The following is a 15,004-nucleotide window of genomic DNA, read 5'->3' on the forward strand; positions in this document are numbered from 1 at the left end:
ACTGGTGTTCAGTCACTGAAAGGCAGGTTTTGTTTCAAAATTTTTTTTTTAAATCCTCACCTGAGGACATTTTTGCATTTATCTTCAGATAGAGAAGGAGGAAGAAAGAGAGGGAGAGAAACATAGATGTGAGAGAGATACATCAACTGGCTGCCACCCACACAACCCCAACTGGGGTTGGGGACAAACTGCAATGGAGGTACGTGCCCTTAGCGGGAACCGAACCTGGGTCTCTCTGGTCCACAGGCCAACGTTCTAACCGTTGAGCCAAACCAGCCAGGGCTTTGTTGTAATTTTGATTGCATTTCCTTGCTAGCCATTTCCCTTTGACTGAAATAAACAGTGGAGAATATACTGTCCTATTTGCTTCAACCCTTAAGTGCCAGGTGACAGACAAATTCCAAAGAAACCCAGATGCACTTTCCATGGCCCGGGAAAACACTGGCAAGTTCAGACTTCCAGCAGAACACATGCTCCCTTGCTCCCTTCCTGCCTGGGTCAGATTCTGCTCTGCAGAATGAGTCAAACAGGTCTCTCCTTTCTATTGCTTCCACTCGAGAATTGGGGTGGGGCGGGGTGGGGGTGGAACTCCCAACTAACTAATCCAAAGAATCCAAAAAGAAGGGAAGGGCGTAACTCAAGATGTCAGTTACCAGTTACTAAGCTTCTTCCTCTTAAGTTCTGATTTCTGTATTCTTCCTCCTTAGCAGTAGCCCCCAGCAAAGGGTGGAAAAGACTCAGACCAAAGTTACATAAGAAGAAGTAGGCAATCAAACCTGGATAAGGAGACCACAATAATGCTAGGTAAATAAATAATGGTCAAAACAATTTTGACCATAGTCACGCAAGCATTGCCAGCTTTGGAAAACTATAGACCAACTATTTCGAAAGCTAACCAGATGTTGGGCCAATTTCCAATGTACTTCCAGTTCTAATTATGTATCAGTCGAGATCCAAAATGTTGTTTTGCCAGCTCTCTGCATGGCGAAAGCCTCCCTTTATCCTATTACCTTTCAACCTTTCCCATACCTCTCATCTATGTTCCAGTAACTTCTCGGCAAAACAAAATAAGCCCAATTCCTCTTGGGTAAACAATAATAAATAGAGGGGCAAGAGTAGAAGGGTGGAGGATAAAGTGGGGGAACCTTTAAGAATACAAAAGCTGCAAACCTCACCCCCCTCCTCAGGCCAGGGCTCTGCAGACCTGACAAAAGAGAGGAGGCTGCATTTGCTATTACAGATATGAACCAGAATTCATTATGTGGCTCAACTGAATCACAACGAGCGCCTTCCTCCAACCGGTCAACCCTTTCCACTGTGGGATATTCATTTCGGTACAGCATCTAATCTATTATGATTTACTGGAAGGCCTGAGCTAACATTTGGTTTTTATTAACGTTGCTTTTATGTTAAAATTGTCTTATGATGAAAAATCTATCAGAAAGAGACCATTTCATTAAGGGGGCCTGCTTGGATGGTATGGATCTGGAAAAGGGAGGCTGAAAGTTAAGTGCGGCTAAATGTCTGCTGCCTAACCCAAAATCCAACCAAATGACCACCCCACCCCCACCAACAAATCTACCCCCACCAAATGCAGACCCTGTGCTCATAGGCTAAAACTAGAGCACAACCAGGTGGTAACTCCCCTACTAGGCAATTTTCCCTGGGGATCCCCCAGACACCTGGACCTCAGGATACCAGACTTGAACTCTCCAGCTTCCTCTCCAAACTGTTTCATGCCCTGGCTTGCTGGTTCCAGAAATGGCACCACCAGCCACACAGTGGCAGGATTTAGGGATCTGGGCATCAGCCAGGCTTCTTTCTTCCTTGGTGACCCCTCCCATCCAAATCAAGAACTCCTCCTCGAGTCCTGCTCCTCTCTTTGTCTTCCCATGTTAGTAAACGGCCACACGTAGTTGCTCAAATGTCCCTTTCATACAACCCCTGCATCCAATCCATCAGCTTATCTGGCTCTAGCTCCAAAATATCTCATGAAACCTTCCACTTTTCCCCATCTCTACAGCCAACATGCTGAGTCAATGCACATTAGCCCATGCAACAGCTTCCTAACAAGCTGCCTGGCTTTCCCTCTTGCAGCTCACTCCCCCATCCCAATTAATCTACTTTCCATCCAGAGACAAAGGGTTCTTTCAAAAATTTCCATCATGCCATTATTCTAATTAAAAATCCTTTAGGGGTTTCCCACTGAGCTCAGAATAAAATCTAAATTCCTTTTCACAGCCTTCAAGGCCCTTTACAATCTGGTCCCAGCTCCCTGGTCAGCCTTGCGGTGGCCTGCTTTCTGATCCTCAAAACTGTAAGCTCTTTCCCACCTCAGGACCTTTGCACATGCTGTTAGAACACTCTTGCCCCAGATCTTTGCAGAGCTGACTCCTTTTCACTCTTCGGTCCTCAGATCGAATGTTCCTTCCTCTTAGCAGCTTTCCCTGACCACCCAGGCTAGTAACCTCTGCACCACCACTACTTGTTTACTCTTTATCACTCCACAATCACAATTTATCTTCTTGTTCACTTGAACAAGACTCATCAAACTTGTTCTAGTGCTCACAATGGTGCCTAGCATGTAGTAAGTGTTCAGTAGCTATCTGTCAAATGATGAGAAAGCCTTTCACTTTCACCCCCTCAACATTGCCCACATCTACCCACATCTCCATCCCACCTATCTTCTGGCTGAACTACATGAACCCATTCTGAGGGATGCAGAGAGGATCAGATCAGTTCCTGGCGGAACCATCCTTCAGCAGCCCCACCCAGCTGGTAGTATGCAGTTCACAGCTGCTGCCACCCTACCCCATTCCCTACAGACTGGCTCCAGCCTGTTCTCTCTCAGAGCACCTGCCCACCATGGGCATGTTGCTCACCTGTCTGATGACGGGTCATCACAGGCTCTTTTTCTTTTTAATTTTTTTTCTTTATTGATTTTAGAGAGAGAGGAAGGGAGAGTGTGAGAGAGATAGAAACATTTTTTCAATTTTTTTTCTTTATTGATTTTAGGGAGAGAGGTGGGGAGAGAGATGAGAGAGAACATCAATTGGCTGCCACCTGCATGCCCCCCACTAGGGATTGGGTCCACAACCTGTGCATGTGCCCTGAAATCGAACCAGCAACCTCTTGGTGCACGGGTTCATGCTCAACCACTGAGCCACTCAGGCTGGGCTCATCACAGGCTCTTATGCCCCCTTTTGTTCTGCCCTCTGCCAGTTACCCTTTCAACCTTTTGGCCACTCAGTCCCCAGCCCCCTGAACCTTCAGCCCAGGCATCCTTGGGGAGTCTTCCCTTACTCTCACAGACCTGGTCCATCAGTCTCCATTGTGCCGCAGTCTGCTTATAAATCTTTTGAACCAGACCAATGCTTTCTTGGGCAAGGGTTTCAGGTAGCCTGGAGTTTGTAGCCTCCATGCTGAGTGCACTACCTGGCATGCAGCTGGGGCCCACATGTGTTCGTTGAATAACTACATAAATAAATTCATCACGATCTACCTGATTATAGGTCTTTTGGAACCAAAGATTTCAGAGAAAACAGACCCATGTAAGCCACATAGATGACACAACGCTTTCCTTGAACAACCTTCAGAGCTTCCAGCTGAATCAGAGTATGATCTAAGTTCCTTACTTTCCATGATGTGTTTCTGCTCACCTGTCACGCTGCCTTCCTCTCCCTGACTCTTACCAGGCTCCCTCCAAGCATTCACACTCAATAAAAATATTTGTTTGGTTTATTACTGTGTTTGTTCTCAGTACTAATCACAGGGCCTGGCATCTAATAAGGGCTTCAAAAATATTTCTTAGAAGGGTGAGTGAATAAATAAATAGTGTTAGCAGAAAACAAAAAAAGGAATTAAATGTCCTCCAATATATAGTCCCACTGTTCTAAGAAGAAATCCTCAAGAAAAAAAGATAGATTCCCCAGGTAGGACCTAGCAGGGTGATCTCTCCGGGCCATAGCACTGAACAAAGAAGCATTGCAGCGTGTGTGTGCAAACCGCAACTTCTCAATTCCCTAGCATAGGGCGGGGCTCCAGGAAGAAAGCCCATAGGGAAAGCCAGCCATCCACAAGACGAGTTCACCCATGTGCCCCTTGGCCCTCTGGAGCCTGGTAACTTCCCCTCTAGACAGTGCCTTCCCTGCTGGGATCCTGAGCATGGTCTGTGAAGAAGACAGCAGTCTAAGGGAGCAGCTGCACAGCTGAGAGACACTCAATCGGCCAACTTTGTCTGAGTGCTGACTGGTACAGGTATTAAGCTGGATGCTGCAAGGGGCTAGACATAGTCTTTTGGGAGAGACCTTCAGAGGCCTGGCAGACCGAGTGGGAGAGAAAACATGAAGAGGAAAATGGTATAAAAAAGTGCCATGGCAACTTCATGGAAATTAAAAACAGATCGTAAATTAGCCACTTTAGAAAACAGTTTGGCAATTTCTTAAGAACAAACAAACATACACCTATCATATAATTTGCCCATCTCTTTCGTTGGTATTAACCCAAAAGAGAGGGAAATATATGCCCACAGGACACTTGTACATAAAAGTTCATAGTAGCTTTACTTGTAATGGTTAAAAACTGAAAACAATCCATATGTTCATTAACAGATGAATGGATAAACAACTGTGGTACATTCATATAGTGGAATACTATTCAACAAGAAGAAATGACTACCAATACACACAACAATATGGTTCAGTCCCAAAATAATTATGAAGATTAAAAGAAGCCATACAGCCCTGGCCGGTTTGGCTCAGTGGTTAGAGAGTCGACCTGCGGTCCTGAGAGACCCGGGTTCGGTTCCCGCTAAGGGTGCCTACCTCGGTTGCAGTTTGTCCCCGGCCCTGGTCGGTCGTGCGGGTGGCAGCCACTGGATGTGTTCCTTTCACATCGATGTTTCTCTCTCTCTCTCTGTTCCTCTCTCTCCCTCCCACTCTACCTGAACAAAAAAATGGGAAAATGTCCTCGGGTGAGGATAAAAAAAATAAAATAAAAAAAATAAGCCATACAAAAAGACTACATATTATATAATTTTATTTATATAAAATTCTAGAAAATGCAAACTAATCTACAGTGACAGTTCAGTGTTGCTTGAGGAGAGGGCGAGAAGGGTGATAAAGGGGCAGGAGGAAACATTTGGGGTGATGGGTATGTACACTGTCTTGATTGTGGTGGTTTCATGGGCGTAGACATATGCAAAAACTTATCAAACTGTGCACTTTAAATATGTGCAGTTATTGTATATCAACTATACCTCAATAAAACTTTTTTTTTAATGCATGGCTTCTAGCCAAGATGGATTGGATTTACTCTCCTGATTCAAGCAACTACAAAGCTAGGCAAAATATATAAAACAATGGTTATGAGTCACTGGATGGGACAACAGGAAGCACAGGAGAGTAATCCTAGAGAGAAGAAACAAACAGTGGGCCCATGCTTCAGCTCACTGTCTGGAAAGTTTCTAGGCCTCAGCACAGAGAAAACCCAAGCAACGCCCTTGATCTTTCTGAGATGAGAAGGCAGAGCCTGGAGATGAGGGAGGCCAAGGTTGCTAGATGTGAATGGGAGAAAGTACTGGAGAGGACAGAGCTGAACAGAGTGCTGTAGAGATCTGCAGAAGGTTCCTTTTGAGGCTTCAACTGAGTCCTGCTCTGTGCATGCATGTAAGGAAAGGGAAAGACCTACTGGAATGAAGCAGGTGAACAATCCCTGGAGCTCACCCAGGCCTGAGAAGAGTTCAGGTTCCCACCGACCAGCATGTAAAAACACCCCCTAACAGTGGCTCATCCAGTCGAGTCCTCAGAAGGAAAGTGCCTCAGGAGTGGGGCCAAGTGAGCCTGAGGCTAACGGCTGTTCTGGACTCACACCAACAAAACTTAAAAGCAAGCTTCGAAAAGGAGCAAACTGATTCCAAGAAACTTATCCATGTCCTACGACAAAGCCAAAAAGTATCAAAAGGAAGAAAGACTTCAGCATCTGACAATGTAAAATTCACAACTGTCAACCATAAATATAGATATTGACACAGACATAGACATAGATATAGATACAGATAGATAGATGTAGATATATCCCAAAACCAAACCAGGAGAAAAATCAGTAATACAAACACTGCTAGAAATTACAAAGATAATAGCATAGAAAAGAAAAAATCAGAAGGGAAATTACAAAATATTTTAAACAAAGAAAAATAAAACCACATATATCAAATTCATTGTATGCAGCTATAACAGTGCTTAGAAGACTATTTAGAGCATTAAACTCATTTTATAAAAGAAACGTTTAAAAATCAATGACTGGGCCCTGGCTGGTTTGGCTCAGCGGTTGGAGTGTTGGCCTGTGGACCAGAGAGTCCTGGGTTCAGTTCCCACTAGGGGCACGTACCAAAAAAAAAAAAAAAAAAATCAATGACTGGTATGGATAGGGTATAGTTAAAAAGGAATAGAATTTTTTGGTTGAAAATGCTGTAAAACATATCCTAATTATAGTGGTGCTCACACAAATCCATACATGTACTAAAATTCATAGAACTATAAACAAAAAGTTAATTTTACTGTATGTTAATTTAAAAAGTAAAATAAAAATCTATGATTAAGCTTCCATCTTAAGAAACAACAACAAAAAAGAGTAAATTAAATCTGAAGTAAGCAGCTAAAGGTAAGAAATAAAGATAAGCACAGAAATTAATGCAATAAAAAACAGAAAAACAGCTTTGGCCAATTTTGCTCAGTGGTTAGAGCATCAGTCCATGGACAAGAGAGTCCTGGGTTTAGTTCCGCTGAGGGTGCGTACCTTGGTCGCTGTTTGTCCCTACCCCGGTGGTTGTGTGGGTGACAACCACTCGATGTGTCTCTCTCACGTCAATGTTTCTCTCTCCCTTTCTCTCTCTCCTTTTCTTCCTCTCCCCGTCCGCCCTATCTGAGGATAAATACAAAAATGTCCTCAGGTGAGGATGAAAACAAAACAAAATAAAAAAACAGAAAAGTCAATAAAACCAAAAGAAAGTTCTTTAAAAATATCTATAAAATTAATATAAAATTGATAAATCTCTAACCAACCTAATCAGAAAACTAAGACCTAAATTATTAACACCATGAATTAGAAAGGGGCTATCACTACAGATCCTACAGGCATTAAAAGGATAATAAAGAAATATAATGAACAAGTTTACGTCAATACACTCAACAGTTTAGATGAAAGGACAAATTTCTTGAAAGACAGGTTACAAAAGCTCACTCAAGAAACAGATAGGGTTCAATAGCCCTATATCTACTAAAGAAATTGAGTAGTTAAAACCTTCCCTCAAATAAAACTTTAGGTCCAGATGGCTTCACTGGCGAATTCTACCAAATAGTTAAGGAAGAAATAATACCAGTTCTACAAAAACTCCTCCAGAAAATTCAGGAGGACGGAATACTTCCCAATTCATTCCATAAAATGAACATATCTCTGGGAGTAAATAAGAGAATTATAAGAAGACCACAGACTAATATCACTCATGAACAGATGCAAAAATCCTGAGCCAAATTTCAGCAAATCAAATCCAGTAATCAGTAAAATGTGCCTGCTACATTAACTGGTACTAACTCAGAGTGATTATCACCTGAAGGGATCAAAGAAAACTTCCTGGAGAAGGTGACTTTTGAGAGGACTCCTGACAGGCAAGCAAAATTTTAATAGGTGGTGGTGGTGATGGGACAGAGAAAATAGTTAAGAAAAATCACAAATAAATATAAGAAGGTGGCCAACTAGCCAGAAACAGTAGGCATGTTGGCACTGACTAGGGTGGCTGCCAGGCTTTCAAAGAGCTCCTTGCTCTGGGAATAGTCCCAGACACAGTGCTGAGCCCATGGGGCCAAGTCTGTGCTGTGTAACCCTGCCCCCCCCTCGCCATACCTGACTGTTCCCAGAGTTAGACACACTACCAAGCTGGAACAATCAGACTCTTGCCCAAGAACCTGAAACTTGAATGAAGGCAAATTCCACCCTGGGATTTGCTGGGGCCAAACAAATCAGGATCTACCTTGAGTGAAGTCCTTAGAGCCGGTCAGTTCCTGCCCTTCCCTGAGCTGTTCAGCAACTTCTTGGACTCTATGAGTTGCTTCTGGGGCCTTCCTATAAACTTTTCCTTTTAGTTAGGTTAATGAGAGGTGGTTTCTATTGCTTGCAACCAAAAGAACATTCAAGAGTTCAATGAGTGCAATAGCAGGTTTATCTCTATGAAAGAGTTCTATCAATACATACAAATGTTAACCCCTGGGCCAGGACAAAGGGTCTGTGATGGGAAGTCAGGGGAATCAGATTAGGTTGGAATGATGGGTGCAGTCTGAATATTGTAAATGATGGGTACAGGAGGGTGAAGTTTAAGGGAGAAAACAAGGCACTAAAGGTTTCTGAACAGGAGAAGGGCACAGTCAACACAGCCTTACAGAGGATTACCTTGCAGTGCCATGGAGGATGGATTATAGAATTCGTTTGACCCCTTGGGAAGGCTGTAATAACAGCCACTGGAATGATGTGATCAGACCTCTCTTGCTCTTATGACTTTGGTTCTCGCCTCTGGCATCTAGCTTAGAGCCAGGCACTGAGTCACACTGAGTTAAATTCTGACCAGAGGCTGAAGAGAGAGTACTGACAAAACCTGATGACTAAATGCTGGGATCCAAGGAGGGAAGGAGCTAAAAGGTCATAGCAGTTTCAACCTTGGCTGGCAATTTCAACTGAACCAGAAATGACAGGATGTATGACGAGGTTAGGGTATATTTATGAGGATGAGTATGGTACAGACAGACTGTTTCAAGGTGTTGCTGAAACACCTAGGTAGAGTGTCCAGCATGCAACTGGCACTTCAGTCTCTTGGAGGTCTGTTTACTCCCAGTAACTGAGGGCTCCCGTGTGCCGAGCACCAAGCCAGGAGCGAACAGGGATCGCAGAAGCCACGGGAGTGAATGAGACTGTGGAGGGAGAAGAGCATCATTGGTCAGTCCTGTCTATGGAAGGAAAAGCCTGGGAATAGTTTCAGTGACATTCAATTAAGGAATGGCAGAATAAATGATGGCACAGACATATGATTAAAAGGAAGAAGGCAATTCCATAGAGATGTGAAATGATGTGCTGATTCACGTTATACTGACTGCTTTTTCAATGTCTCTAGCCATAAACTTAGTACAACCCAGCTCCACTTATTTCCCAATAAGCTTGACTAAAACATCCTTTGATGTAAAGTTTCATCTATGCCAAGCTCAGCTCGTGGCAGGGGCCAGAGGATTATTCTTGATTTCTTCTTGGAAGAGGTTTTGATGTGGAGATTTCAGAACTTGCTCTTGTCAAGCCAGGTGGAGCACACACCAGGCTGTTCCCAGAGAGGAAGTGAATGAATGAATCCTAATCAAATCTGTCGGCTCTGTGGGAGTCTGATCCTGACCGCTCAGCCTCAACAGGGGAAGCCGGAGAACCACACCTTTCTTCAGAAAGGAAACCTACACTTCCACACAATCCACCCAGAGTTTATTTTAGCTCAGAACCCAGAATGAGAACATCAATTATTATAAATAGCAAAACCAAGATTACACTTTGACTAATTTCATTTCTGATGTTAAATAAGAGGAGGTCAACACTGAGGCAGTTGTAAAGCAAGGGGTCGAAAGAAAACCACAGTGTGAATACACTGTCTGGGTCAGACAGTCACACTTGAATCTTTTCCCTCCATATTGCCTAAGTAACCAATTCCTGTGGCTTTAGTCTGTGGAAAAACACCTGAGAAATTCTAACAAGGTTGAAGACAAGTTTTGAGGGAGTCCACCAAAACCAGAAAGGGAAGTAATTCCTCAAGAAAAGCGGCTTTCCTTCTTCCCTCCTGACAGCAGAAGGCAGGGATACCAGAAAGGCAGGGAGGCGAGCGGGCTTACCTTTGTTGTGAGACATGGCATAGAGGAGGCAGAGCACAAAGAGTGCGTGGTAATCATCGTCTGGGCTATCCAGGGCGTGGTACACCATGTCCAGGAAGGGCCTGGAAAAGAGGGACATTCATGCGCTTCATGGTACACAGGAAAACACTTCTCCTCTCCCACCTGCAAACGGGGTGCTAGTCTTTGCCTCTTACAGCTCTGCCACGAGCATGCAGGGAGTCGACCGTGTGCCCAGTCCGGCACCAGGCACGGAGGACACAAGACAAATGAGAGACAGGCTCTGCCTGTGGGAAGCTGCTATCTAGAGGGGCAAGTGACTGAGGAACAGACTACTTAGTCATTCCACAATCATTCACCAGCTGTCCCAGACACTGGGGATAAATGATACCAAGTGAGCAGTAACTGAGAACAGACAAACCACGTCATCACTGCAGAGTGGCAAGAAATGAAGAAAACAGGGCAATGTGACAGACAAGGCACCAAGTGAGAACAATTTCAGTACGTGGGCCTTGGCGCCAGACTGCCTGGACTCAAATTCTGATTCTGCCTCTTTTAGCTGTAAACCCTGAGTAAGTTACCTAAAACCTCTCCATTTCCCCCTCTATAAGATAGAGATTAAAGCCTTACAGGGTTATTATGAGGATTCAAGTGAAATATCCGCTGAAAGGCATTTAACATAAGGCCAGGTACACAGTGGAAAGTGCTAGTACACGGGAGCGGCTACGTAATTTCTATTTTAAATATTTCAAGGGCATTTCTCCATGATCTCACGTCGGCAGGTCCTGGCCCTGCAATTTCTTGGACTGACTTTCCCTGACTGGTGAGAATCGATGAAGTCTCTCACCTCTGATGCTTTGTGGGTGAGATCTATTGAGTGGCCGCAAATATCACAAACCACACGCCCCAAATGCTGCCCTTCCAGGTGAAAGGCCTGGCCCGGAAAGACTCTCCAACAAGGATAATAGAATGTGCACAGTTCTGGCCCTTAGGCCAAAGGCTCTGATCCCATGACTGCCTGTGGCTGCCCCGCTGCATGCCAGGCTGAAGCCGAGAGAGCAGAGTGCCTCAATGAGTACCCAAAGGCACACTTGACCGCTGGAAGAACAAGCAGCTACTGTCAACACTGGTTGTCTGGGGGGAGGGCAACCAGGCTTCAGAGAAGCACTATGTAACCTGTTGTATTTTTTTGAATTTTGAATGCCATAAATGTACCACTGATTCAGAATACTACATTGAAAAATTCAAACGAGAAAGTAGTGAAAACACACTTTTCATAGATTTCAAACAAACACAGGACACCCAGAAATTAAAGGAAGAACCTTAATGGGGACATTTATGTTTGGGCTGTTTCCCCTGAGCCCCAGATCGAGCATCACCTTTCAGATACATGAATAGTTCTGCAATGTGTGCATTTGGATTTTTGTAAGCCCATAGCGGTAACACTTTCAAATTAAAAGTGGGATAAAGTAGAAAATATTTTCTTGTAAACAAGCTGCTTGGAGTTTGGATTGTATATTCATTTGGGAATAAGGTGAATAACCAAATACCCAGTAGCAGAGGGAGGGCTGGGTGAATATACTATCTGTTATGAGATGAAGTACTATGAAGCCATTAGCATTCTGTTTACTAAGAGTACAATAAAGTGAAAAAGAGTTTGGGGTTTGAATAGACAAGAAAAAAGAAGAAAATGACAGACATGGTATGTATAAGTTATTGGCGGGGGGTTGGGAGGGTGAAGGAGAGCAAAATTCCCACTAAACTCGCATTTTAAAAAAACTGGCAGGAAATAGCCAACATGTTAGTAACAGCTGCCTTTGAATTCTGGCATCATGAAAACCATTTTTTCCTTCTTTACACATTTCAAGCCTTTTTTTTTTTTTTTTTAAGAAAAGCACGTTTTAAATGGCTTTTAGTTTCTTGGCCTATATGTAATTCTGAATGCAGATTTAGCCCATCTACAACAACAGTTACGCTTTGTACTACACTGTTTCTTCAGACAAGTGGACCAATGTCAAGATCCAATTCATGTCAAGAACAAACTGTCTCCCTCCCTCACCGTCAGTGCTTTCCCTGCTCAGTGCCGGGAACTGGGAGGACAGAAGACCTTGGCGGTGTTTCTGACAATCATCAACTCAATACCTTTGCAAAGGAAAAGGCAACTCTCCACCTGGACTGCTCTCTCCGTGGCATTCAGTCTCCGGACAGAACAGGGCTCTAGACCAAAAACTCCTGGGGCCACCAGCCTGGATGTGGCCCAACTCAAGGCACCAGGATCAGATTTCATTATAAACCACACGATAGAAGATGCCACTTAAAGTCACTGAAAGTTAAGGAACAATCTCAATCAACTCTAAGAAAATTCCTGCTTTACTAAAATTCAGGGGGAAAAAAGAAGTCTCATCTCCAACATTCAAACATAACATTTTGGTCTGTTCACCTTTTTTTTGGAGAACAGATAGATATTTTTCTTCCTTTAGCAAAGCTAAAGTTTTATCCTACTATGTAAAATATGTGCTGTTCTCATTAGATTCTAAGAAACTGAACACATTAACAGTATTCACTTAAAAGCAATGGCTAATAATCTATTAAGCAGATGCACCTTCATTTACTTGAGCATCCCCCACTTCTAGTCATCTGTGGTTTTCCCAATTGTTCATATTCTAACTAATGCTGTGCCAAGCACCTGAAGGTTGTTTCCCCCTTCTATTCTGTGTTTAGAATTATTTCCTTAAATTTCAGAGCTTGAGGGGTTACATTGTATTTTGCTGCCAAGCAAATAAAAAAGGTCTTTTTAAGTTACAGCAACTGATAGCCCTCACTGCACTCCAGTGTGTTCTATTTAACCAAAACTAAAAGTGGCTCCCTTGTGCATCTGATAAAAATGAATTCTGTCAGGTAGCTGAAATATCTGCTAAGCAAAGAGATAAATAAGATGTGGAGGGAAAAGACAGAGTGCTTTAACTCTTCACTTTAGGTAGAATTAATAAATAGAATGGGATATGTGTGAATTTCAACCATCCCACCCTCAGGGTTCAGGAAATGAATTCCTTGTAGGCTGACAGAAAACCATGCTATTGTGCGTTTATTAACACTAACACAGGATTAGGAGGTTACTACAGGAGTCTGTGCAGTGGGACCAGTAGATAAGGAGCACTCCTAACGGGTCACTGCACACTTTGGGAGCAGCCTTCTGTCCAAGTCTATTCCGAAACGGGTGGTGCTACAGCAAGGTTCCAGGAAATGTAGCATCTCGAAGGTTTAAGAGGATGTAGCTTTGGCAGGCCATCACTGAAATGAACAATCAGGCACAAAGTCAAAGGTGGACAGCAGCATTAAATCACACAAGCTGAGTCATGAGGGCAGGCCTTGTGGACAGCTGTGTGCATGGCAGAGAATGAATGAGACAGGGAGACCCAAACACTGCTCCCAAGGGGATCCTTCCTGGGAGCCACAGAGCCTTCCAGGAATGGCCAGTACACATCTACACGACAGCCCACATTCTTTAGAACAGGGCCCAGCCCTGCAGTGCGGGGGGGGGGGGGCATCATGTCTTATTCATTTTCCTTCCAAGAGGTGAGCAATACAGCGTTGAGTGAGAGCTCTGTCCTCATGCCTCTCAAGAAGAGCTTAGGCTCTGGTGGCCAAAGGCTGAAGAAAAGGAAAGACAGGAAGCAAGATGGCCTGGTTGAGAGGCAGAAGAGAACATTTGGGTGGTGGGAAGAGCCCTGGGTTATCCTTAGTGGGCATCCCAGCCACGGCACCCACCCTCACTGCTGAGCCCATCTCCTCATCCCAAAGAGCGAGCAGTAACCCACCGTGCCAGGCTGGCTTGTAGGCAGCCTCACCCCAGCATCAGCACGAGTGCTGTAGGGCGGGGCCTCCTACCTGCTCCACTGCACACTCTCTAAGCCAGTGGCGGCGCTCTTCTCCTCGTCTGTGGTGTTCTGCTCCTGCATGGACGTGCTGGCCGCCAACTCTGGGAGCTTGCTGCGCTCCATGATCACCATCTCTATCTCTGGAAGCAAATACAGAAACTGGGATGAGCCCAGATAGCTTCCCAGACCTAGATTTGTAGACATACTTGTGTTGGAGACAAAACCCCAGAAATCGCTCCTAACACATCAAGCAAATCAAGCAAATGTTCAACGGTGGTGACGGGCACCATCAACATGCTGGGGGAAATATAAAACAAATGCCAGAACCTTCCCTTTCCTTTCATCTTGGCATTACCAAGAAACGAGGCCCTGATTTTGACAGGAAAGCACAAATTGCAATAATTTATTTTATTTCAAGGTTTTTAAAAAAGAATTTATTTTACTTTACTGATACCACACTTCCTTCCCAAAAGAGTTGAGGCAGCATAGAAGAAATACCTGGTGAATAAAACATAACCAAAGTCACTGAAAACACTCTTAAACTGTTTATACTTTAGAAAAAGCTTGGATGTGACTGAAGCCTTTTGTTTTCCCTTTCTATTTATAACTGCTAGATGGCAGAGAAAGGTTAGGAACCATGTTTTATTTTTCCCAGTTAAAGAAGGGCAATTTGTCAACTGACTTAAGTATGGTGTACATTTTATTTTTCAGACAAAGGCATGAACCAATAAAGGAAAACATTTTGAATTAGAGATGGATGGTTATTGCACAGTAGTGTCCTGTTACAGAGTTCTTTGACACACGGGTATAGACCTTCAAATACTCAGTTCTTGGAACCCAGAGTTCAGTTCATTTTCCCCATCTTTGGGAGACACAATGAGGGGGGAAAAGATCATTAATATGTGAACCTGTATTTCTGTTTCTGGAAAGATGGGTGCATACCTGGGTTCTGCCGTGACCTCTGCCATCATCTTTCCCTGGACTCACACAGGGGTCCCCACTTGGCCACTGCTTCCTTTTCTGCTTGCTCAGTTTGTTCTCTATACAGATGCAAGTGATTTTAAATGGAAATGAGCTCATGTCATCCTTCTGTTCAAAACTCCACACTGCCTTCCCACCATATTCAGGATGAAATCCAAATGCCTCCATGGTGTCAAGGTCTAGAATGGCCTGGCACCCGGCCACCTCCGACTTCACCTCCTGGCCCTCTCCACCCAG

At 44.0% G+C, this 15,004-nt stretch overlaps 1 protein-coding gene across 7 annotated transcripts in view; it reads right to left on the reverse strand.

The window, feature by feature from the left end:
* The window catches only part of LOC118641444 (protein CLEC16A), a 164,926-nt gene that overhangs the window by 79,440 nt on the left and 70,482 nt on the right, over positions 1 to 15,004 (reverse strand). For all 7 annotated transcript variants that reach the window (XM_036278690.1, XM_036278691.1, XM_036278692.1 and 4 more), the window contains 2 exons: positions 13,797 to 13,926; positions 9,912 to 10,012 (listed from right to left, as the gene is read on the reverse strand). In XM_036278690.1, coding sequence (XP_036134583.1) covers positions 9,912 to 10,012; positions 13,797 to 13,926 — 231 coding nt within the window. The remainder of the gene's footprint in view (positions 1 to 9,911; positions 10,013 to 13,796; positions 13,927 to 15,004) is intronic.

Source organism: Molossus molossus, unplaced genomic scaffold (genome assembly GCF_014108415.1).
Source record: "Molossus molossus isolate mMolMol1 unplaced genomic scaffold, mMolMol1.p scaffold_m16_p_3, whole genome shotgun sequence".
In the NCBI taxonomy this organism is placed as follows: Eukaryota; Metazoa; Chordata; class Mammalia; order Chiroptera; family Molossidae; genus Molossus; species Molossus molossus.